At 43.1% G+C, this 22159-nt stretch overlaps 1 protein-coding gene across 1 annotated transcript in view; it reads right to left on the bottom strand.

The window, feature by feature from the left end:
- Positions 1–7424: 7424 nt before the first annotated feature.
- TEX10 (testis expressed 10) overlaps positions 7425–22159 on the bottom strand; it is a 101662-nt gene continuing 86927 nt past the window's right edge. Inside the window, exons 13-14 of the mRNA XM_063452015.1 lie at positions 20564–20774; positions 7425–8833 (exon numbers count right to left, since the gene is read on the bottom strand). Coding sequence (XP_063308085.1) covers positions 8720–8833; positions 20564–20774 — 325 coding nt within the window. The 3' untranslated portion in view covers positions 7425–8719. The remainder of the gene's footprint in view (positions 8834–20563; positions 20775–22159) is intronic.

The following is a 22159-nucleotide window of genomic DNA, read 5'->3' as shown; positions in this document are numbered from 1 at the left end:
GGAATAAAACAGAGAGGGGGAATAGATGGGGGAATAAAACAGAGAGGGGGAATAGATGGGGGGAATAAAACAGAGGGGGAATAGATAGGGGGTATTAAACAGAGAGGGGGAATAGATAGGGGGGAATAAAACAGAGGGGGGGAATAGATAGAGGCAGGAGAAGAGGGGAGAAACAGACAGTGGGAGAATAGAGAGAGACGCAGGGGGAGGGGGGAGGAGGGAGAAAGAGACAGAGGGGGAGGAGGGAGAAAGAGAGAGAGACAGACGGGGAAGAATGAAACACAGGGGGAGAAAGAGGGGGAATAGAGAGATGGTGGAGGGGGGCGAAAGAGACAGAGGAAGAGAGATGTGGGGAGAAAGAGACACAGGGGAAGAGAGAGACACAGGGAGAAAGGAGAAAGACACACAAGGGGAGGGGGAGAAAGAGGTAGAGGGGTAAGAGAGACTGGGAAGGAGAGGGGAGACATGGACACAGAGGAGCAGTGAGGGGGAGAAAGAAACATACAGAGGGACTGGGGGGAGACAAAAAGGCACACAGTGGGACTGTATATATCACTGGTGGATCCAGGGGGCAACGGCGCAATTGCCCCTCCCCTGCCGGCCGATCTCTCTCCCCGGTCCGCAGGCACCGTGCGGGCAGCCAGCAGGGGAGGGAGGAAGAGAGGACCCGGGAGCTCAGCCTGCAGCTCCTCTGGGTCTTTCTTGCGCGAGCACAGAGCGTTGCCGCGCTCTGGCTCTCGCGAAAGTTAACTCTAGCCCTGGAGCTACGGGCTAGAGTTCACTCTCAACACTGTGACCACCAGGGATTCCTGGTGGTCACAGTGGTGAGAGTGAACTCAAGCCCCATAAACACACTGCCCCCCACACACACACACACCATACACATTCACACACTGCCCCCACACACACCATACACATTTACACACATTGCCTCACACACACACACAGCCCCCTCATACAGACATTGCACCACACACCCTACAAATTCACACACTACACCCCCCCACACACACACTGAACCTTTCACACTGCACCCCGCACACATTGCACCACTGCTCCTATACCCTACTACAGCCCCATATCCCAGCAGACCCCAGGTAAGTTGTCAAACTGTTTGACTACTTACTCTGGGAGGGGGTCCCGGCCCTCCTGGCACCAGAGCAGTAGTGGTTATTGTGCATGGATTATTTCTTTAAATAATCTACAAGTGCCCCAGTAGCCAGCCAGTCAACCCATTGGCCAGCCAGGCCAGCAGCCAGGCACAGGCCAGTAGCCAGCCCACAGGCCTACAGCAAGCCACAGGCTTACAGCCAGCAAGCCCACAGCCTGCCAGTCGTAGCCAGCAAGCCACAGCCTGCCAGCCCCAGCCAGCAAGCCACAGCCTGCCAGCCCCAGCCAACAAGCCCACAGCCTGCCATCAGTAGCCAGCAAGCCACAGCCTTCTAGCAAGCCCACAGACTGCCAGCCAGCAACAGTAATTAAGGTAAGAGGAGCCAACTTGGCCTAGGTATCAGCAAGCTATGTTGTGTTGCTATATTGTGAATAGGAACCAGAGTGTTGGAGAGACACCCCTGCAGGCCCCATTATACTCCATTGTAGTCTCTAATGGGGCCTGGAGGAGATTCTTTCTAACACACTCTCTAAAGGACACTGCGATAGCCTCTGCTAGAATGACCCCCCCTCAATGGCCCAGTAGTTGTCAATTATAATCTCTACTGGGGCCTGGAGGCGACTGTTTCCAGTAGAGGCTAATGGACGCTGAGATGGCCTCTGCTAGAAAGACCCCACTCCATGGCCCATTAGCCCTCAATTGTAGTCTCTACTAGGGGCCTCAAAGGGATAATTGCACTTTTGTTCCTTGTACCTAAAGATTGTGTAGGGTGTGGCTGGAGGCGGGACAAGGGTGGCGCTTGCTGTGGAGCATGGGTGGGGCCTGTAAGGGGGCCCTTGATTTATTTTGCCCGGGGGCCCTGAGGGTTCTCAGTCCACCCCTGTCACGAGGTACTTATCCAGTACCTACAATGCATTTGTGATATGTCTTTATAGTACGCTAACTCCATGTCTTGTGTTTTCGTAATAAATATCTTTGATAACACTATATGGGTATTCCTTTTTGCCCACTTATTTACAGGCCTACCACACACCTCTACCGACTTTTATTATTATTATTATTGTGATAAGTATACTCCCTTGCTATTTCATACTATACTGAAATGGCCCCAAACACAAATTGGAAGGTGGGGCCTGAAGTTGTGGGAGGGGCTATGTCCCTTTAAAAGGGACTCCCCCTCCTACCTAACTTACCTGCTGGTCCAGACGTTCTTTTGGGCCCACCCTCCTCTCCCTCTATTCAATACTATTTAAGGTAGGCCCACTTATTTACAGGTCTACCACATACGTCGGTTTCGGCACACCTCTACCGACTTTTTTTATTATTATTATTATGATGATGATATGTATACTCACTTGCTATTTCATACTATACTGAAATGGCCCCGAACACAAATAATGTATATATATGATTTGATTATAAGTGTATTTTGAGATATATGTGTATATATCCCCCCCACCCCCCGGGTGCAGGTAAATCAAGGGCTCCTATTTGCCGCGAACATACTAGGTACATCTGCGGTCCTTAACAACCGTTTTTTTGTCGGATGTACTCAGTACATCCACAGTCGTTAAGGAGATATACATAGAATGAAATTATATATTTATCTCTAAGTGTATTTTGAGATATATATGAATATCAAAGTACAGTTAGAATAAAATTACATATATAATTTAAAAAGAAATATATTTTTACAGTTTATTTTTAATATTAAATTTTTAGAATATATAATTATATATACACACGTGTGTAATTTTACTCTAAGTGTATTTTTATATTAATAAAATACACTTATATATACAAGATAGATACACACACACACACACACACACACACACACACACTATATAGATTATAATATATACATATATCATTTATACACATATTTTTAAATGTATTCATTGTTTTACTTTTATTTTACTTTTTTTTTATTAACTTTTTCATCAGCAGGGGGACTGTCGGTCAGTTCCCCTGCTGGCAGCATGGTGGACACCTCTTTTAGAGTGGTCACATGGCCCCTGAGGGTCCTACAGAGCAGAAGGGAGACTGTCTGGGCTCAGCCTAGACAGTCCCCTTCAGAAGACGACGGATTGCCGGCGGGGAAACGGCGGTGATCGCTAAGCACTTGAGGAGGGAGAGGGTAGGGGTTAATTTTTTAAAATTGTATTAATTTTGTATTTTTTTTTTTAACTATTACCGAGTGCCTCGACCCCTCGAGGCACTCAGTACAGGCAGAGCATCGGAAGCCTGCCTGAATGCTTCTGATGCACTGCTATACACTGCCGGGCGCCCTGTGCGGCAACCCAAAAGTGATTGCTCGGGTGCCCTACAGTGTAGGGGGGTATTCTACGATGCCTCGACATCGAGTAATACCCTTTGAGCAGCTGGAAGCGATCACAATCGCTTCCAGCGCTCATTTTGGCTGCGGTCATGTAGCGGGCTTCAACAACCGTTTTTTGGCTGACGTATCCTGTGTGTCCGCAGTTACTAAGGGGTTAAAAGAATTTAATCTTGAGTTTTAGTTCAGCCTTTGACAGACACAGCTCGTACAGCAATATAAATAAAAAAATACAAATATTACCCTTGTGGCATGCAAATCAGATAGTGGAACAGGGGAATAAATAATACATGACCATTGAAAAGGTAGTGTGAAGACTCCTCTATGTCTTTGCAAGTATAGATCTATAAAAATACACAACCTAAAATAAATAGAAACAGAAATGTGTAAGATAGGCGGAGTATGTAATTCAAAACTAAGACTTCTGTTCTTCTCTTCTCCCACTTTAAAACTTTAGGGATGAGAGAGAAATACAAGACATAATGTACAATGGATAAACACAAATAAATGCTTTATTAGACTGCACTCACAGGAAATAAGTAGTTAAAAAGCCCATCAAAATTGCAATGTACCGTATATACTCTAGTATAAGCCAACCCGAATATAAGCCGAGGCCCCTAATTTTACCCCCCAAAACTGGGAAAACTTATTGACTCGAGTATAAGAGTAGAGTGGGAAATGCAGCAGCTACTGGTAAATTTCTAAATAAAATTAGATCCTAAAAAAATTATATTAATTGAATATTTATTTACAGCGTGTGTATGAGTGCAGTGTGAGTGTGTGTATGAGTGCAGTGTGCGTGTGTGTATGAGTGCAGTGTGCGTGTATGCGGGGCCAGACTGGGACAAAAATTCAGCCCGGGCAATTAAAGGCAGAGCAGCCCACTATTAGGGGCGGGGTCAGAAAGAGGGCATGTCATGTCACCACCACCAAATGAGTATGTTAATGTCACGCTTCTCCAGAGCATCCAGTGTTTTTAGATGGAAGTAAATGCCATGTTGTTTCTTTTGGGGCGCAAGCATGCGCTGTGTTTGCTGGCGATTTGTCTCTTGTGTCCTCAATAGTGGGATACCAGAGATCAAAACAGGAACAGGGTTGTTAAAGTGTTGTGCATGTGTGGGGATGTTCCCTGTGGTGTTGTATATGTTTGGAGGTTGCATGTCTGTAGAACCGACTTTTTGTTTTGTATTGTGTGTAAAGGGGTCTGTTTGTGGCGTACTGCATGTGGCTAGGGACTGCAGTCTGTATTTCTGGGTTGTAAAGTATGTGTGTGTGTATTTATATAGGGCCTGTGGAGTGTGTGGGCCTAGTGGATGTAGTGTATGCATATAGGAGCTGTACAGTACATGTGTATAGGTGCAGTGATGTATGCATATGTGGTGTAGTGTGTACAGGGGGTGCGGAATATGTATCTATAGGGGATATAAATTACTGTGTTTGCATGCAGGAGGTGTAATGTGTGTGTTTAAAGGGCCATAACGCATGAAAGTGCAGGGAGTGTAATGTATGTTTAGGGGATATAGAGTGTGTATGTGAGTGCCGGGGGTATAGTGTGTATATAAGGGGTATAGAGTGTGTGAAGTGTGTTTGTGTGTAAGTGCAGGTGGTGTAGTGTGGATATAGGGCTATAGAGTGTGTGCTGTGTGTTAATGCAGGGGCTGTAGTGTGTATATAGGGGGATAGAGTGTGTTTAGTGTGTTTGTGTGTTAGTGCAGGGGGTGCTGTGTGTGTAGTGTGTTAGTGCAGTTGAGCAGTATGTTTGTGTGAGTGCAGGGGGTACAGTGTCTGTAGTGTGTGCTAGTGCAGGGGGTGCAGTATGTTTGTGTGCTAGTGCAGGGGGTGCAGTATGTTTGTGTGTTAGTGCAGGGGGTGCGGTGTGTTCGTGTAGGGGAGCAGTATGTTTGTGTGTTAGTGCAGTGTGTATTGTGTTTGTGTGTTAGTGCAGGGGGTGCAGTGTGTTTGCGTGTTAGTGCAGTGTGTTTGCGTGTTAGTGCAGGGGCTGCAGTGTGTTAGTGCGTTTGTGTTAGTGCAGGGGGTGCAGTGTATTTGTGTGTTAGTGTAGTGTAGTGTGTGTGTGTGTGTGTGTGTGTATATAGTGGATTATATGGCCATACATTATTAATTTAAGAATTAAAATAAAAAAATGATAATACCATTTACTCCCCCCTTTTAACTTGGCAGGGGAGAGAGGAAGCATTCACATACCTGGTGGTCCAGTGAGGGGGGGGGGGGGGGGGGGGGGAAGAGAGGCACGCCACGCACACGGATCCCAGGTGGTCCAGCAGCAGGTAATTCAGTCTGTACCCCGCAGGGTACAGACCATGTTTCTCTCCCTCTCGCGAGCGCTGGTTTTTCAGAGCGTTGCCACGGGTTACCATGGCAACGCTCTGATAATCTCTGAGCTCGCGAGAGGAAGAGAAGGAAGCTGCTCGGCGTTCTCCCCTCCGGCCCATGATGGGAGACAGGACTCCACCTTGGGGCCGGCGCTGCCCTGCATGGGCCGGCAGGAGAGATCTCTTGATCTTTCCTGCCGGCCTCGGCCCATGGCCATCGCGGCCGATGGCCAGTCCGGGCCTGCGTGTATGAGTGCAGTGTGTGTGTGTGTATGAATGAAGTGTGAGTGTGTGTGATGCATTGTGTTTTTGTGTATGTGTTGGTGGGGGGTGGGAATTTTGATTGTTATTTTTTAATTATTATTTTAATCATTTTTTGTTATATTATTATTTATTTTATTAATTATTATTTAAATTGTTTTTGTTATATTGTTATTTTTTTAATTATTATTATTTTTCATATTTTATTATTATGTATTTATTTTTTTCGATCCCCCTCCCTGCTTGATACATGGCAGGGAGGGGGCTCTCACTCCCTGGTGGTCCAGTGGATGGGCACTGTGTAGGAGGGGGGCTGGCAGAGAGTTTACTTACCTCTCCTGCAGCTCCTGTCAGCTCCCTTCTCCTCCGCGCCGGTCCGTGCAGCTCCCTCTGTCAGCTCACAGTGTAAGTCTCGCGGCCGCACTATGACCCCGCGGCTCTTGCGAGACTTACACTGGGAGCTGGCAGAGGTGCTGAACGGACCGGCGCGGAGGAGGAGGGAGCTGACAGGAGCTGCAGGAGAGGTAAGCGCTCGCTGCCAGCCCCCAGTCTGTATTATGGCAATGTAAATTGCCATAATACAGACAGTGACTTGAGTATAAGCCGAGTTGGGGTTTTTCAGCACAAAAAATGTGCTGAAAAACTCGGCTTATACTCTAGTATATACGGTATCCTCAGTCTCTCAGAGGAAGCTGGTAAACACCCAGGATCAGAAGTTTGCGAATAAATCAAAATATAAAATAAAACCGCAATATAAAGGCACTCCTGCACTTATCCAGTTGTACACTACGTCTTGTATTTCTCTCTCACCCCTAAAACAGAAGTCATACAACATTATGTATTCCCCAGGTACCACTGATCTCTCTGAGCCTAATTTACCCTTCCTTGTTTGGCAGCCTGTGGCTACCCTGTACATAAGGTTTATGTTCCCTCCCCCCCCCACCTCCCCCCTCCTCGGGTACTATTGTACTTAGCTAATTTTTGTGGTTTAAGTTATCTGTAACTCATGTTCTACTATTAAAGTTGCTTTTATATTCACTTCAGGTGTTTCCTGTTTTGGCTCTATACATGTTCTGTTTTACTCTGGAAAGTAAGTACATTTTACTTCATAGAGGCCACATTACAGGGACATTATAGTCACTGTAATAACTGGTCTGTGTTTATTTAGTTGAATAAGTATTTTATATATAGTATTTCTTCAATATTCTACAGTCACCAAAACAACTTTAGCTTAATGAAGCAGTTTTGATGTATAGATCATGGAAGAGGTGTAAAAAGGAGATATATATATATATATATATATAAAACCTAAGAAGATCGAAATAAAGAAGCAATTTAAAACACTCTGCCCAAAAAAATAAAAAATTATTTACTTCTTGAATCTGTTTTGTGTAATTTAATATTTGCATTTAGAAAAAGTAACACATATTTGGCAAAGGATCAACATTTGTAATCATTCCAAGTTGAAATACATGTGATCTAAATACTTTATCAAAGTTGGAGAACATGCCTTGAACAGATTTAACATACACATTCTAAAACTATAAATAAAAACCAAACTGACATTCACAAAAGTAACAGAATTGTTTAACTAAAGTGAGAATTCAAAGTTAACTTAAGGTGCATTTCAAATCTAAGGCCAGAGTTGCTGAACTACATGAATTTTTCCAAGCCATTTTGACCTTAAATTTAAAATTTACTTTAGTAAAAATTCCTGTAAATCACCAAGCAATTCTTGTTTTTCACATTTGTAAAAATCAATCAATAAAGGTTATGCACAACATAAATGTGTAATGTTTTCTAGGCCACAAATGCAGTAGTAATTTTCTGATATAGATTAAGAAGCATGACAAAATAAGGGTGTATGCAAATATGAAGCCAATTCATATTATCTATACATGTGCATGCAATCAAAATCCTAATAGAAGGAAACACTACACAAATCAGGTGCATAACTTTTCGAGTAACATTTACAAAAAAGAAGGTGCCGCTTTAAAAGCTGACAATATGAATATCAATACGATTTAGGAAAAACATGTATTTTCAATTACTCAGTAAAACATCAAAAACAGCTGTGTTCACCCCTTAAGGCCGGTTTTATGTTTCACGTGATAAAAAGGGACTTGTCTGATCCCTGGTCTTTAAGGGATTAGTATACCCAGTGAAGTAAAATATAAAGCTTCTGAAAATTATTCTCAGAAATTAAGGTTTTAAAGAACACAAGTACATATTCTGTGATAAATTGCAGTACTGTCCTATGCAATATACTGATGAACCTAAATGTTGCTATTGAAAATCATAAACATTTAGAAAATAAACCTCAACATCACAACTAATTCAAAGCTATAAAATAAAAATGGCTGTACAGTGGACTGTAGCATGTCAAGAGCAGTCAAATGCATTATGTTAAGTCCACGAATAATACAATAACATTTCAACTTAAAAACATTTAAGAATAGGCATTTTTTAGGTTCGGATATACACATGTAATACCAAAGCACTGCTTATAGTCTCTATTATATAGTGGTCTTGCAGATGATGAAAACAGAGAGCACAAACATTTCTCAGATATGCTTAGTAAATAAAATGCTATAACACGCAAATAACCCATTGACTTGTTTTACATTATGCCAACACAATCTATTTATTAGCTAATTCTTCCACCAAGGTCCATTTTCAGTATACAATTCCAAGGGCAGACGATTCATGAGGATTTTTCGAAAGGTAAACATTGTAGCAATACTGTAGGTCTGTAAGCCATTGTTCTTGAATTTCACAACTTTTCAGATTCTAAAATTAAAAAGATAATTAAAAAAAAAAAAAAAAAGTAAAAAAATCTAAACATTAAACCTATGCAGACAGATCAAACTTACAGTGCAAGGGTTTCTGCTTGCTTGATATGTGTATTTGACAGAACATGTGCAAAATCCGTATTCATTAAAAGGGCACTGTAGGCACTATATCCATTTCATCTCCATGAATTTGTTATAGTTATTGGCTCAATACATCTCTGTGGGGAGTGTTCAGTGTCAAGCATCAGTCTTGCAAATACTGTGGACCAAGTAAAGGCAGAGTTTGTACCAGAACCACTACATTGGTTCGAGTGACCATTTAACCCCGTAATGACCAAGTTTCAGTTTGCTTGTTTTGTTCTTAAGGACCAAAGCAATTTAGGCAATTTTTGCTGTGTGTGTTAAAGGAGCACTATAGTGCCAGGAAAACAAACTTGTATAGGGTCATTAGGTCCCCCCAACCCTCAGGGCCCCCCTCCCGCTGGACTGAAGGGGTTAAAACCCGTTCAGCCACTTACCTTTCTCCAGCGCCGAGCTCCCTTTGTGCTGGTGAACTCTCCACCCCCTGCCGACGTCAGATCCGAATGCGCATGCACAGCAAGAACCGCGCGTGCATTCAAACAGCCCATATGAAAGCATTACTCAATGCTTTCCTATGGACGTCCTGCGCCTTCTCACTGTGATTTTCACAGGGAGAATCGTGGAAGTGCCTCTAGCGGCTGTCAGTGAGACAGTGAAATTGCTATGTTTTCAGCTGCATGGTTAAAACGAGAGGGACCTGGCACCTAGACCACTTCATTGAGCTGAAGTGGTCTGGGTGCCTATAGTGGTCCTTTAACGTTAACTATCAAAAATGTATTTAGATCCTAGACATATTAGGCATTTAACAATCAGGGCTGAAATAGGAATCTATTTTGAATTCATTTTATTTAGTTGCATTGGATGTGTAAAAATTATAAGCAAAAATGTGATAAAATTTGTTGTTTTTTTCTCTTTAATATTTTATTCACACCTGATGTTGTATTAGGTATACATATAGAATAGTAAAAAAAAAAAAAAAAAAAATGCTTCATGTCCCTTATAAAAACCAATATAAAATATGTATAGGGGCACTTGAAGAGAAGAGAAATTCTTAACCCCTTTAGGACACAGCTTCAGAAGCTTGTCTTACGCCTAAGGACACAAGCCATTTTTGCATTTTTTGCGGTTTGTGTTCAAACGCAATTTGTATCTCTCATTTATTGCACGAACACATATTATACATCATTTTTTAGAGGGCAAACAGGGCTTTAATTTGAGGTCACATATACATAGATACATTCTCAATAATTATAAAAAACAAATGACAAGAAATTGAAAAACAAACCCCCCTCTCCCCCACAGTTTTGGCAATTATAGCGTGTGCATATGTCCAGCTTAGAAAAAGTAATTTTAAATTAAATTCATTTATGTGTCTTAATTTATAGAGTACATCATATGTATAGGATTTCAGCTTATTTTTAAAGTTCCTGGTTACAAAAGGACTAAAATAAACTTTCAATATGCAACAATTTTAGAAGTTGGTATGTTTGTCGTGTAGGTTTAGTAGCCATCAAAGAAAATAAAAAAAATTGTATCTATATATAGACATCACAGGCTATTTACCCAAGGTTAATTTGATACTTTTTACGTAGCCATTTAATCGCCAATCTCTGCTAAATATTGGAGTAAAAGTGTGTTTTTTCTTTATTTTGGCATAGAAAGGTTTTTGTATTGTGTATTTCGTAAAGCTTGTGTGTGCTATTCCTGCACAGAACCCCATATTGTGTTGAGCTACAACTGCTGAATATAATACCCCCATTGTATGCCTTTGGCACTTTTCTGTAAGGCTACAATGCCATATAAGAGACAAGGCTATTTCAATTTCTGTAGTTTTCGTGCATTTGACAGGCCTATGTCTCATTTTAGGGTATTATAGGAGTGTGACTGTTCAAATAACCCAACAAAGGGCTTTCGTTTGATAAAGCAGACACCCCAGGGTATCTTATATGGTGTATATTGTGCCTTTACGTGTCACCATTTTTTCACCAATTAAGGTCAATGTTTGTGGTGAGGGGGGTGGGGGGTGGAATGGCATTTTTGCTGAGTATTTCTTACACTTAATATGTAACACTGTCCGATAAATCCACAAATTATGCTCAGTTACATCTTCTGAGTAAAACAATATGCCCAATGTATGACCTAGACACTTTTGTGAAGTTACAGTGCTGTAAAAGACGTGGCAAGTTCAGGTTTTTGAATGTGAATTTTCATGGAGGGTTTTATAATGCGTCCGTGTCCCACTTTGGAGCACTTGAGCAGGCTACCTATTACAACTACACCATAAAGGCATACCATTTCTTAAAAAAAAAAAAAAAAGACATCCCAGGGCATGTCGAAAGGCATATTTTGAATCTTAGCTTGTACCAAGTGTAGTGGTAATAAGCCTTTTTGACACACACAGTGAGTTTGCACAGTATATTTTGCAAACCTTATGTGTGCTACGACTGTATAATACTACATATGTTGCTCAGCTATATCGTCTGAGTACAGCAATACCTCCGTATGTACCTTTGCCAGGTATATGTCGATGTTGAAGGGGCAGATTTGAGACGCAGCCAGTTTTTTTTTTCTAACTTTGAAGTTTTACGTTGTGTATGTTCCATTTTAGAGTGGTTTAGCTGGTTAGTTATTCAAACTTCCCCACAAACACATACTATTTATTAAAGAATACACCCTGGGGTAATTCAAAAGGCATTTTTTGAACCTGGGATCATTTTTTCTCTAGTTTGTTCTAGGTGTAGTGGTAATGAGCATTTTTCAATGTTATTTTTAAAAACTTTTTAAAACTTTTTTTAAAAACTTTTTTGCTTATTAATTTCTTAAAACTTTTCTAAACTTTCTTAAAACTTTTAATTTTTTTTTTTTACAGATTTAACATTTCTATAAATTTTTGTTTTTACCGTTAACCCCTAACTGGCAGTAAGCAGCACTAACCGTAAATTACCCAATTTCCACTAACTCACACCCACCCCAGCTAGCAAAATATATAATTTTAAAATATTTAAATTAATAAATTGAACCCCTGAGGGTTAAAAAAAATAAAAAATAAAATTAACTAAGGGATTTATATATTAATAAATTGGATCACAGTATAATACTGTGATCTGTATTTTGATCAATGTAGGTAGTGATGAACTGGCAGGGAAGGGGTTAATTTTTATTAGGACTGGGTAAAGGGGGTGGGACTTTATTTTTTTAACTAACCGCTAGCTAGCCTAACACCAAATTCCCCAATTCCCCACTAACTTCCACCTACCCCAGCTAGCTAAATATATAATTTTAATATATTTAAATTAATTAATAAAATTAACCCCCGAGGGTTATAAAAAATAAAATTTTTTTTTTTTTTTTTTTTTTCGTTTTAACAAGAGTTTACAGTAAAATGTAGTCCATGTCAATTGATCACTGTAGTCAGTGATAAATTGGCAGGTAAGGGGTTATTTTTTATTTAAAATTGGTAAAGGGGGGGTGGGATTTTAAACTTTTTTATTTTACAGGGGAAGCAGATCAGGAGGGGTGAGTGACTAAAGGAGGGGGGAGGGGTGAGTGACTAAAGGAGGGGGGAGGGGTGAGTGACTAAAGGAGGGGGGAGGGGTGAGTGACTAAAGGAGGGGGGAGGGGTGAGTGACTAAAGGAGGGGGGAGGGGTGAGTGACTAAAGGAGGGGGGAGGGGTGAGTGACTAAAGGAGGGGGGAGGGGTGAGTGACTAAAGGAGGGGGGAGGGGTGAGTGACTAAAGGAGGGGGGAGGGGTGAGTGACTAAAGGAGGGGGGAGGGGTGAGTGACTAAAGGAGGGGGGAGGGGTGAGTGACTAAAGGAGGGGGAGGGGTGAGTGACTAAAGGAGGGGGGAGGGGTGAGTGACTAAAGGAGGGGGGAGGGGTGAGTGACTAAAGGAGGGGGGAGGGGTGAGTGACTAAAGGAGGGGGGAGGGGTGAGTGACTAAAGGAGGGGGGAGGGGTGAGTGACTAAAGGAGGGGGAGGGGTGAGTGACTAAAGGAGGGGGAGGGGTGAGTGACTAAAGGAGGGGGAGGGGTGAGTGACTAAAGGAGGGGGAGGGGTGAGTGACTAAAGGAGGGGGAGGGGTGAGTGACTAAAGGAGGGGGAGGGGTGAGTGACTAAAGGAGGGGGGAGGGGTGAGTGACTAAAGGAGGGGTGAGTGACTAAAGGAGGTGGGAGGGGTGAGTGACTAAAGGAGGGGGGAGGGGTGAGTGACTAAAGGAGGGGGGAGGGGTGAGTGACTAAAGGAGGGGGGAGGGGGGAGTGACTAAAGGAGGGGGGAGGGGTGAGTGACTAAAGGAGGGGGAGGGGTGAGTGACTAAAGGAGGGGTAGGGGTGAGTGACTAAAGGAGGGGTAGGGGTGAGTGACTGAAGGAGGGGTAGGGGTGAGTGACTGAAGGAGGGGTAGGGGTGAGTGACTGAAGGAGGGGTAGGGGTGAGTGACTGAAGTAGGGGGGAGTGACTGAAGGAGGGGGGAGTGACTGAAGGAGGGGGGAGTGACTGAAGGAGGGGGGAGGGGTGAGTGACAGAGGGGGTGACAGGGTGACCGAGGTGGTGACAGGGTGACCGAGGGGGGGGGACAGAATGACTGAGGGAGGGGGTGACAGGTAACAGTGACAGAGAGAGGGTGACAGAGTGACTGAGGGAGGGTGTTAGTAATATATCTTTGTTTCCCTGGTGGTCTTTCTATCCAGTCCGCCGGGTGTGAGCTGCAGACTGTGCTGTATCTCGCGATATCCAGAAGTCAGAGTGTTGCTGTGGTAACCCGCAGCAATGCTCTGATTGGCCAGAGATCACGAGATACAGCACAGTCTGCAGCTCACACCTCCCTAGAGCTGCAGACTGTGCTGGCTCTCTCCCTAGACAGATGAGAGGGGCCTCGCACCGCCGGGCACCCTCACGATTTTTGTCAGATTTGACCCGCCTACTCAGCCTGCCCAACCAGCAGCCACACTGGACAGGTAAGGAATACACTCCAGCTCTCCCATGGAGGCTGGGTGGATTTAAAATAAAATAAAAATAATAATTTGTGAGTGTTGGGAGAAATGTGTATGTGTCAGTGAGAGCGTGCGCCTGTCAGTGAGTGCGTGCGTGCGCCTGTCAGTGAGTGAGCATCTGTCAAAGTACGGCCTTGACAGGAAGGGGTGGGGTGGGGAGCCCGTCCTGCCTAGGGCAGTCCAAATCCTAAATACATCACTGGTTCCACCACTGGGATACTCAATTTGAGGTGCCTGGATGAAAGAGCAGAACACAGCGCTTCTGATTCTGCCCAAGTCTGTGAGTAAGAAGTTGTATTATTATTGCCATTTATAAAGCGCCAATAGATTCCGTAGCGCTTTACAATATTATGAGAGGGGGTATTTAACTATAAATAGGACAATTACAAAAAAACTTACAGGAACGATAGGTTGAAGAGGATAGGTAAGCTCAAACAAGCTTACAGTCTATAGGAAGTGGGGTATAAAATACATTAGGACGAGGCGGAGCCTAACTGCCGAAGCGAGCGGACGCACTAATTTGAAGCTCCGAGCAAAGAACGGGGAAATCTGACCCAAAATAACCCTCACCGATCCCTGCACAACCGTGGGAACTCACCAAGCCTCATGGGACGGAAAAACAAAAGACCGGTAACCGACAAACCTGTTCCAGGGCTGACAATCGGAGATATGTGGAGGCAAGCATGCGGCACCAGCAGCCCCAATATGGCGGCTCTCCACGGAGGGTGCTCAGACTTCTCGGACGACTGCTCTGGGGACGCCGGGGATGATTACCTCACAGCCTCTGCCCCAATGCAGAGGGTGAAACAAAACCAAACAGGAGCTGACTCTGACCTGGTCACAGCTCTCCGGGGGGAGCTGCAGGGCCTGACAGGCCGCATAAACTCACTGGAGGACTCCTCCAAAGACCACCAACGGGACATTTCCTCATTGCAAAAAGCCGTGCAGGATTTGCAACACCAGAACATGCTACATAAACGCCGCTTTGCGACCCAAGAGGATGCTAGATGGAGAAACAACTTAAACGTAAGAGGGATCCCAGAGGAGGTGCCGGACGCCGAGCTGCCACAGGTTCTTAGGCGCATACTCACAGCCATACTGCCACCCGGACAGGCCAAAGTACTAACCCCTACAGACCTCTTCCGGGTCTCCAAACCCACCAAAGCCCCAACCACGGCCACAAGGGACACAATAGTCACCTTCCGGACCGGGAAAGATAAATCAGCGGTCCTCTCCGCCCTCCGGGGTAAAACCCCCTTCCAGTTAGACGGTATGGCACTGACCTTCTTTGCCGACTTGTCCAGCGGAACCCTAGCGTGGCGCAGGTCACTCCGACCCCTTACCTTCCTACTCCAACGACATAACATAAGCTACCGATGGCGGCCCTAACGAACACTTCTCGTACAGCATGGAGATAACACACATCAGATACAAGGCACCCAGGACGCAGAAGATCTCTTGCATACTCTAGGCCTGCCACAGGACTCACCCACCCAAGAAAGATCCCACAACCTAATCTCTCCTACCCGAAACTGGGATCCAGCAAGAACCGTCCTGTTCATCCCGCGGGGTTCCACGCCAGAATCCTACGCCTCAGTCACAACCTAAACAGAGACTGCGGGCAGCGTTCACTTCACCATATGGCATGATGAAGAGTCGGTCTAAGACTGCTGCAAACCATTAGGTTTTAGGGGTCTTTAAACCGTTCAGAGTTGGTTTAAAACTGTTGATTTCCCGTTGTATTTTTTATTCTTTATTTAATTTTTTTCTCTCTCTTTTTCACCTCCAGTTTCATATACCGCCATAGCAATAAGTTAAACACGGCACAAGGCCACGTTATCAGTAAGCTGACCAACATCCACGCACCCCTGGCCATCTCCTAAGCATACACCAAAATATACCTGCCACGCCACTTCTGATATGCCCCCCATACGGAGCTCAGGCTCCACCCTACATGATGCAAAACGGAAACAAGTGCCTCTCATAACAAGCCTAGACTTGAAAAGTCCTAACATTAGTTTAGACCCTCACACTGCCAAGCTACGGCTATTCCCTATCACTCAGGGGAATGAATAAGGGGTCTCATCGTATTCTACCAACTATTGTCCCAGTGTCCTATTCCTCAGTTGATGTCATATGGGTCCAGCTTAGATCTCTATTATTTTTAAGATGTAGAGCCTGTCACCGAAAGCCAGAAAGACCTTCAGATATACTCCCCATCATTAGTTTGCCTGGTTATCACCTCAGGATAGAACAAATTGTGCCTTACATTTGGCGGCCCTATCACTTCTTAGACCCACCCCACCAACAAAGTTGATGGTACACCACTAGGATGTCCTACCCAGCAGCTGGTGCCTCTAGCCACTCCTACCTAGCCATGAGGTCTATACTCACTGACTGATATGAGCATGTCTATTATATTGGAAAATGTGTATTAACCTCATGCTGCAATGTTTGTCTAGCCTGTCTTCCATATTGCCTTAAATTGTGCTGTTTAACTATGCCGTACTAATAATCTTTGCTTGCCGCTTGCACCTGCTATAGAGACGTTACAAACATGTTCGGTACAGCACACCTTCTGACATTATATTGATTAATTACTGAACGTCCAACTAAGCAAATCCACGGAGCACAAGATAATTGTTACGTTACAAAACATAAAATTGTACAGCTGAAATACCACGTCAGCGCTATTGTATTAGGCAACAGGTCCACAGAGCCAGCTGCACCCCCCATAACGGCAGTCAGCGAGATATCCTACAAACCACATCTTACCTAGCATAACACACTTGTAAAGCTACATAAACCACACAGATCCACTAACTACTGCAAAGACGAAATTATCCAATATCTCCCTCTACCCCTTACGGAATGCGAAGTCAAATAATTAGTACACATAAGCTGCAACCAGCTACACTTCTCTAAGCGGAACTTTCCTCTCTGAGCAGCAGGTCTAAACGTTAATACATGATATAGAATAAGATGCGCATGCTTATCTCTTCTAGACTAACTATTTTCACTCTGCTAACGTTGATGCAGACATACCAGTCTAGCTTGTTTAAACATAATATAAAAATGTGCAGTTTCTATGTGCCAAAGCACTACCTTTGTTCACTAATCTTTGCGTGCTGTTGTGGCACTTCACATATACTTGTAATATTCTTGCACAGAAAAAATAAAGAATTAAAAAAAAAAAAAATTACACATTAGGACAGGAAATAGCAATCAAATAAGGTGGGAGTGAAGCATAGCTGGAGAAGAGAGTAAAGTGTTGCCCTTTAGGAGAGAGAGCAAGAGACAGGTATGTAAGGTAGAGGTTACTCTGGCAGGCCATAAGCTTTCCTAAAGAGATAGGTTTTAAGGCACTTCTTAAAAGATTGAAGATTTGGGAAGAGTCTGATGGCAGTAAGCAGGCTATTCCATAGCAAGAGAGCCGCCCGCGAGAAGTCCTGTAAGCGTGAGTTGGCCGTAGTGTGCGAGTAGCAGACAGGAGAAGGTCATGGGCAGAGCGGAGCGACCGCGAGAAATTACTAGAGCATGGACAAGCTCCTTGGTAGCATCTTGCGTAAGAAAGGTGCAGATGCGGGCTATGTTTTTAAAAGGGAATCTACAGGATATGGCAACATACTGGATGTGAGGCTCAAGGATGAGGCCAGAATCAAATATGACACCAAGGCAGCGTGCTTGCAAGGTTGGACTTATGTGGATACCACTAATTTGCAGGAAGAGCAAAAGAGTATCAGTATTAGGAGGAGGAAAGACAAGGAGCTCAGTTTTAGAGAGACTGAGTTTCAGAAAGCGGGAGGACATTCAGTAAGAGATGGTAGAAAAGCAAGCAGTGACATGTTGCAGGACGACAGGGGAGAGGTCCGGGGAGGAGATATATATCTGGGTGTCATCAGCGTACAGGTGGTAGTGGAATCCAAAAGAGGTAATAAGTTTGCCAAGCGATGCAGTATAAAGAGAAAATAGAAGGGGACCCAGGACAGAGCCTTGGGGGACTCCAACTGAGACAGGACAAGGGGAGGAGGTATCATTAGAAAAGGAGACGCCTAATGAGCGTTTGGAGAGATAAGAGGAAAACCACAGAGACCAAGCGATTGAAGAGTTTGATCAACGGTGTCAAAGGCAGCAGAGAGATCAAGAAGAATTAGTATGGAGTAGTGGCCTTTGGATTTAGTTGCGATTAGGTCGTTAGTAACTTTGATAAGAGCAGTCTCAGTAGAGTGGAGAGGGTGGAAGCCAGATTGACGGGGGTCAAGGAGAGGGTTGGAATTGAGACATATGGGTAAAGACAAGTCTTTCCAGAAGCTTAGAGGAGAAAGGGAACAATAGTTAGAGAGGGAGGACAGGTCAAGAGATGTTTTGTTCAGTATAGGTACTACAGTGGCATGTTTATGGTCAGCAGGGACAACGCCAGAAGAGAGAGAGCAGTTGAAGGTGTGTGTTAAGGAAGATGCAAGATCTGATAAGGTGAGATGGGATAGTATTGAGCGGGCAAAAGTGGGGCGAAAGGAAAGGTGAAGCACAGCCACCTCTTGTTCAGTAGCTGGGGAGAACGTCTGAAGGGTAGGAAAGGCATGATCTACGTGTGGTTGAGAAAGAGAGAGGCAGGGTGGGAAGAATTATTTCCTTAGCTGTTCAATCTTGTCAGTAAAGTAACATGCAAAGCTATTGGCTGTAAGGTTAGTTTTTTTTTTGGGGGGGGGGGGGGAGGGGAGTAGTCACAGCAGGGTGAAGAAGAGAATTAAAGGTGTCAAAGAGACGCCTCGGATTGCGGGAGCATGAACTAATGAGAGAGGAAAAGTATGACTGTTTGGCGAGGGCAAGGGCTGCGCTGTATGAACACAATATGAATCTATAATGATTCATATATAGATTGACTGGGTGCAAGACTTCCTCCAGGAGCGTTCAGCACAACAGGAGTAGCTTTGCAGGTAGCCATGTTTCTGTTAAGGCTAGTAAGTAAATCTAGGGAACGAGAGATGAGGAGGTCGTGGACAGCAGTGGATTTTGTTATACTGCAAACAGAGAATGCATTCCAGAGGGCAGTATTGAAGAAGGATTTAGAGGACGAGTAACATGAGATGGGTATGAGATTGGCGTGGTTCCTTGAGTTAGTATGTGTTGAGTTTGTCGAGATGGGACCAGGGTTTGGAGAGACATCGCCAGCTGTTAGGAGCGAAAGGATAGAAACGAAGTGAAGGTGGGAGTAGGATTTGATTTTTTTTTTAGGAGGGTATGTATATAGAGGATTTGGGAGGAGTTAAAGGAGATAGGCTGGAAAGGTATATGTAGAGTGCGTGGGACGAATAGAGAGGGGAGTAAAGTGGAAGTTATGAAGATGGTGTCGCCAGGGACAGGTGAGCAGAAGGATAGGGATATTTTAGTAATGAGTGAAGTTAGTGTGAAAGTGAAAAATAGAAGGGAGAAAATGTGTTTTGTTGTATGGATATAAAAATTATACATCTGTGTGTGTGTATATATATATATATATATATATATATATATATATATATATATACACACACACACACACACACACACACACCAATGAGTGATTAAACCATGGTTAAGGGTGCAGTTTGTAAACCGAATGATTTCACATGAGGAGAGGTTTAGTGACTTGATCGGTGTGTTTTGAAAACCAACTGATCTGCACTATCTGCAAGTATATTAATGGACATGGGTTAGGGTGGGCAGCCTTCCAGAGATGATACCTCTGCTTAGAAGATTCTGCAGGGCCTGGTTGCTTGTGAGTACTGGGTGTAGTTAATCAATGCTGTTTTTAGGGGCCCAGTCTGAAATCCTAAGTCTGGGGTTGGGGTGGGGGGGGGGGGGGGGGGGGGAGGGGAACTAAAAAAATGGTATGCCTCTAAAACGGATTGGCATGGTATGCCATGTTTCTGCCTTTAAAACTGCCACGATTTGCCAATCTTATGCATCTAAAGCCGATTGCCACAGTGTGCCAGTCATATGAATCTAAAACAGAGTGCCATGATGTGCCTAGTTTATGCCCTTTAAAGCAGATTGCCATGGTGTGCCAATCTTATGCATCTAAAGTTGCCACGATGTGCCATGTTTATGCATCTACAAGTGATTGCCATTGTGTGCAAAGTTTTTGCATCTAAAGCTGCCATGATGTTCCAGTTGTATGCCTCTATAGCTGCTTGCCATGGTGTGCCAACTTTCTGCATCTAAAGTTGCCATGATGTTCCGATTGTAGGTCTCTAAAACAGATTGTCATGGTGTGCCAATTGTTTGCTTTTAAATCTGATTGCCATGGCGTGCCACTTTTATTCTTATAAAACTGATTGCCATAGTATGCCAATTCTATGCATCTAAAGTAGATTGCCATGATGTGCCAATTATATGCCTCTAAAGCAAATTTACATGGTGTGCCAATTGTATGCCTCTAAAGCAGATTGCCATGGTGTTCATTTTTAAAATATGCATTAAAAGAAAGTGGGTCTTGAAAAATTACAGTTTTCAAAAGTGGGTCTCAGACCATAAAAGTTTGGGAAGTCCTGCTCTAAATGTTATAAAATTCCACACAACTCTTATTATTGAATTATTAATGTTCCATTTCTGTTATGTGACAAAAGTATACACTTACTATGATAATAAAGAAAGGGAAAAACATTTGTACATACCATAACATCTTGGAGAGTTTGCTGGACAAGAAAAGCATTGGTCATCATGTGACTTCTAAGCTGTGTGTTTTGCAAAAGGAGACGAAGTAATTGAGCAATAATAGGCAGTTCCTCCTGACAGGCCCTGCTAACTTGGAGGCTTTGTAACATCAGCTTTAGCACATTAGGAAGCATAGATAGTAAAGATATGCAAGTTCCCCACAATGAATCTCTGTGGAAAAATAAATATATATTTATATATATATATATATAAATTTGACACACTTTGTGACTAAGCCTTACCTGAGCATTATTTGACTATATTAGGTTTTGCACTTTTTGCAGATATGTGTGTATAAAAAAAGGAGTAGCGTACTTCTTTAAAGAGTTTTAGCTTTTTATAATTGGAAGTTAGTTATTCTCCTTACACATAAAGCACTTCATCTTGCTGTAGAACCTGATGTGTCTGGAGTGCTACATTTGTGATAGTTTATAAAAGTGCCAATTTCAATAGAAAATAATAATTGACTGAGGGTTTTTTTTTCTTCATCCATTTACTCCACAGAGCTAAGGGATGCACAGAGGTTTCTCAGTGAGAAGCCTCTGATTGGAGTATTTCCCGGTACTTAGAGAGAGTTCAGAGAAGGGCTACTAAACTGGTTCATGGAATGCAGGATAAAACTTACCAGGAAAGGTTAAAAGGATCTTAATATGTATAGCTTGGAGGAAAGACGAGACGGGGGGATATGATAGAAACATTTAAATACATAAAGGGAATCAACACCGTAAAGGAGGAGACTATATTTAAAAGAAGAAAAACTACCACAACAAGAGGACATAGTCTTAAATTAGAGGGACAAAGGTTTAAAAATAATATCAGGAAGTATTACTTTACTGAGAGGGTAGTGGATGCATGGAATATCCTTCCAGCTGAAGTGGTAGAGGTTAACACAGTAAAGGAGTTTAAGCATGCATGGGATAGGCATAAGGCTATCCTAACTATAAGATAAGGCCAGTGACTAATAAAAAGTATTTAGAAAATTGGGCAGACTAGATGGGCCAAATGGTTCTTATCTGCCATCACATTCTATGTTTCTATGATTGGACGTCTGTACAGTGGAAAAGGGAAGCGCTTGCAAAAGCAGCAGACAACACATCTGAAAGTACCACCAAAGAAAATATGCAAAAATAAATGCATATATGTTTTCTTTGGGTCTACTAAGCGGTTAAAAAAAAATGAAGACATTTCCATTGAAGTGTTTTTCTTCCAAAACACCAAGAAAGATTATATAACTCTATCCTCTTTTACAGTCATTGGAAAAAAGAAGTACACCCTTTGAATTCTATGATTTTAGATATCTGACATAATCATCTGTTCCTTATCACGTCTAAAAACAAGGTAAATACAGCCTCAGAAATATTACACTGCGTCATGATTTAACAAAAATAAAGCCAAAATGGAGATGCCATTCAATGATAATTCAATAGGTTGTAGAATTACCTATAGCAGCATTAACTGTAAGTTATCATTTTCTGTATCACTTTCAGTCTCTCATCGTTGTTGGGGAATTTTGACCCACTGTTCTTAAAAACGTTGCTTCAGTTCATTGAGCTATG

The sequence above is a fragment of the Pelobates fuscus genome, chromosome 4 (genome assembly GCF_036172605.1).
Source record: "Pelobates fuscus isolate aPelFus1 chromosome 4, aPelFus1.pri, whole genome shotgun sequence".
NCBI classification, from domain to species: domain Eukaryota; kingdom Metazoa; phylum Chordata; class Amphibia; order Anura; family Pelobatidae; genus Pelobates; species Pelobates fuscus.
This window is presented reverse-complemented; position numbering and strand designations above follow the sequence as displayed.